The following is a 3,591-nucleotide window of genomic DNA, read 5'->3' as shown; positions in this document are numbered from 1 at the left end:
TGAGCGGCTGGAGTTCATCAACGTGAGGATCGACTGCGGAAACGGCCGAACCTGGCACGTTTGTAAGCATTCCGATCGAGCCTATAAAGATTCAAGACAACCAAATGGCACCTACAACACTCCGGAACCGAATCGAATTAAGGGTAGGGTCGAGAACTTCAGGAGCCATTTGAAAAGTTGCCAAGCGTTCATTTCCTACGTTCGAGCTAACAGCACTACCGTGACACCTTCAAATCCGGCCAATATTGGTACCTATGATGCTAGCAGCGGCTTTATGGCCCAGCGACTGCCATCGGATGGTGTTGATACTCAGCAGCAACCAACTGCAAAACGGCAACGAAGAATTGACGAATTTTACGCTGGAATTTCGGAAGACGATGAGACTAAAGTTTTGGAGCGCTTAATTCTCCAGTTTCAAGACGATACCAATATCCCCGATAGCTTTATTGAGCGCCCGTCAATTGCTCGCCTTCTTCATCATGCCAATACTATGACAGGGAGCATTGATTCACGTCCTTGACGAAAGCCACTGGGTGGCCCAATTCTCGATAAATATGCTTTGGCTTGTGAAAACCTCGAGAGTTCTACCTTGAAACAAACGCAAGACAAACCGGTGGACGAGTAAACGTCCTCTCGGATGTATGGCAGAATATCGCACGAGCACATTTACTCGGCTGTCAGCTAGCGTTGTTTGGCTTCGTACTAATCTATGGTCTCTTTGCTAGCGGTTCTCGTCATGATGGTGTAGCGATTGCTGAGCAAATGGAGGGACTGATGGTTGACATGCAGAAGAAAGGCTGGAAAATTGGAGCAGTGGTCACCGATAATGCGGGTCAGTGCGGCCGGGCGAGACGGATTTTGAGCCTCAGGTGGCCTACTATCGCTTTTGTCATCTGTTTTGCACATGACCTGCATAACTTGGTTAAATCTGTACTCAAGTCGGACTATGCGGAAGTTATCAAGAAGGCCTCCGATGCTGTCAACGCCCTAAATGCTTCGTCGGCCAAGTGGCTAGTGGAAGCCAATGCGTGTATGGAAGAAACTTACGGGTATAAACTGAACGTGAAGCAGCTATGTGAAACACGATGGAACAGCATGCATGGCTGCTTTGCATCGCTTCTACGAATTCGCAGTGCTCTGGAGTTATTGGAGGTGAAGTTTAGAGTTTCCGCAGATTTTCCCGCTACGTTACGGTTTTTTGCTGATTAAAAGTTTTGGAACTCACTTAAAGATTCTGAAGAAGTCGTGCGCCCTCTCTCCTACGCGTCCCTGAAACTACAGCGTGATGAAAATACCATGGCCGATGTTGTCGTCTGCTATCTCGATATCTTTGCTGGATTTCACAAGCATCCGTACGGTAGCAGGAATCTTATTCGCGAAGTGGAGAAACGATGGCTTCAATGTGAGCAACCGCTAATGCTGTTAGCTCTCTATTTACTGCACACAGACAAGCTGCTAAAAGGCTCCTAGGCAAGACACCGCTGACTTCAGCTGGCTCTTTGTGCCGCGTGGGATCTACTACTTCAAGCGGTTTGGAATTGGGTTGGACACGTCGAGGTTGTATGAAGATCTACACAACTGGATCGTCGATGACGACGTCACATCGCTTTCATTCACCGACTTCAGTTCATTTCACGCCTACTGGATTTGTATGCGATCGGAAATGCCGAAAAGCAAGTTGCTGGCTTTTGCGCTCGCTTTGTTGTCTATCGCTGTTAATACGCCTACTTGGGAGCGTTATTTCAGCGAATTGGCTTTGATCCATATTGCGAAGAGGAACAGGATGTCACCTGAGAAGGCAAGGAAACTGGCTTTGGTTCGTAAGCAAGTGCGAGAATTTGATACTGAAGTCGGTCCCTCCAAGGTCGCCAACACTACACGATTGATTGATCCTACAGAGCGCACCCGGCTAAGAGACAGAGACGATGTTTTTGAGTGCAATGAAACCGAAGATGACACCGAAGAAGAAAGCGTTGTCGGGCCAGACACTGCATTTGAGTACTGGCAGTCCGTACTCTGCGAGTTGGAGGGCGACGACGATGCACCAGTTACTCTTGCTATCGAGCCAGATAACACGAGCTCTCCCCAATCTGCCGCTGCTGCCGCCGCTGCTGAAGAGAGACGCTTTGCCGCAGTTCTGGAAAAAATTAAATCTCAATCTTCAGAGCCGATCCCTGAGGCAGATCGACGTGCATTCCCGAAGCACAATGACAGACTATTTCCACAGGAAATAAACGTTTCCAAGGCTGCGAGGTAAAACATTTACTTTGGCAGAGCTGTCAAAGACATCGAATCCAGCAGCAACGCAAAAAGGTATGTTAATCTTGCCATCAAAGTTATTATTTAGCAGGCACTGACCCTGTCCCTTTGTATAGTTTGGCACTTTGTGAGCCCACAGCCATTTCGACGTCTGCGCTAACATCGCCTTTGATCATCTTGTTTGAGTAGCTGTACTTGAAGGCGGTGCACAACTCACAATGCTAGTCGCAAGTAGATCGAAGCAGTATCTTGTGTGACCGCTTGCACCGGCAATTTTGCCACGACCAGGTTGCTGGAAGGCACTTCATTCATTAGCTACACGTTTTCTTTTTCATCATCCAAAATTTACTTATATTCGTCATCTCGGCTGGTTTTAATGCCACAAATAGCGCGTTCAAAACAAGGTCTTCTCAGTGTTACCATTTACCCCCCCCCCCCCTCATCTCGATCTCACTAGCGTCCTTAATGGACGGGATCCCGCAGCTTCTGGCCGTCCAGTTTTCGGGGATAGATCACCTTGTCCAGATCGCGTATGAACACCACGTGCATCCTTTTTTATACAGCTCGTCTTTCACGACCATGACGAACATCGGCGTGTAACCGGACGGGATCGCCGCCTTCACGACGCTGCTCTTCCTGCGAGCTGAAACCTTGTCCGTAGTCGTGAAGGCACCCGTGGAGTTTACCACTTGTTGTACCTGCTCCTTACTCCACATACCGTTAGGGCCGTTCCGAACCGGGATCGGATCGGGGCGCGGGGCGCGAGGAAAAGGGGAGGTTAGGTGATGTCCTGGGGAAGTGCTTTTGGCCGTTCCGAACCGGATCGCGATCTGACCAGGTCTCGCCACTTGGCTACAGTTTCCTTTAAAGTTTCCGAGCTCCTGTTGCAAGCTTCTTTTCGCGCGCTCGTTCAGCTCCCAGCGGAAATTCTCCCTGGCCATGGCGGCGCCAGCAACATGGACAGTGAGCGCGGCGCTGTTGAGCCGACGCAAGACGCCCGTGCCCGTGCCAACCTCGGAGGCGTACGAAAACTGGTCGCTACCCCAGCTCAAGCTCGAGTGCACGGCGCGTAAGCTTAACGTAGTGAAGAACACGAACAAGGAGGGCAGGATTGCGCTGCTGAACGCGTACGACAACAACAAGAAGGCCATCCGGAAGCGTGTGCAGCAGCAAAGGAGTGACGCGAGGCGCGGGCAACAGGAGGAGGAGAAGCGAACGAAGAATTGCATGTTTCGCTTGCTCAACGTGCTGTTTTCGGAGCGCTTTTTCCACGCCTTCCTGACCTCTGGGGACCAGCTCAGCCGGCGCGAGCTCGACCAAGGTGGATCGACG

General features: G+C 50.5%; 3 protein-coding genes across 3 annotated transcripts; 2 read left to right on the top strand and 1 right to left on the bottom strand.

Annotated features, from left to right (window-relative positions):
- Positions 1-762: 762 nt before the first annotated feature.
- PPTG_17074 (hypothetical protein) lies at positions 763-1,496 on the top strand (the record flags this gene model as incomplete). The annotated part of the gene is made up of 2 exons (XM_008914918.1): positions 763-1,152; positions 1,213-1,496. 2 exons carry the CDS (start codon positions 763-765, stop codon positions 1,468-1,470), a joined length of 648 nt encoding a protein of 215 aa, XP_008913166.1. The 3' UTR covers positions 1,471-1,496.
- Positions 1,497-1,625: 129 nt separating this feature from the next.
- Positions 1,626-2,330, top strand: PPTG_17073 (hypothetical protein). The gene has a single exon (XM_008914917.1). It carries the CDS (start codon positions 1,652-1,654, stop codon positions 2,255-2,257), a length of 606 nt encoding a protein of 201 aa, XP_008913165.1. The 5' UTR covers positions 1,626-1,651; the 3' UTR covers positions 2,258-2,330.
- A 441-nt stretch (positions 2,331-2,771) lies between these two features.
- PPTG_17072 (hypothetical protein) lies at positions 2,772-3,410 on the bottom strand (the record flags this gene model as incomplete). Its single annotated transcript, XM_008914916.1, has 1 exon — positions 2,772-3,410. The coding sequence occupies one exon, from the start codon at positions 3,408-3,410 to the stop codon at positions 2,772-2,774; it is 639 nt and encodes a 212-aa protein (XP_008913164.1).
- Positions 3,411-3,591: the final 181 nt, after the last annotated feature.

Source organism: Phytophthora parasitica, assembly GCF_000247585.1.
Source record: "Phytophthora parasitica INRA-310 unplaced genomic scaffold supercont2.64, whole genome shotgun sequence".
Taxonomy (NCBI): domain Eukaryota; phylum Oomycota; class Peronosporomycetes; order Peronosporales; family Peronosporaceae; genus Phytophthora; species Phytophthora nicotianae.
The sequence above is the reverse complement of the archived record's forward strand: the minus strand, read 5'-3'. Positions and strand labels throughout refer to the sequence as shown.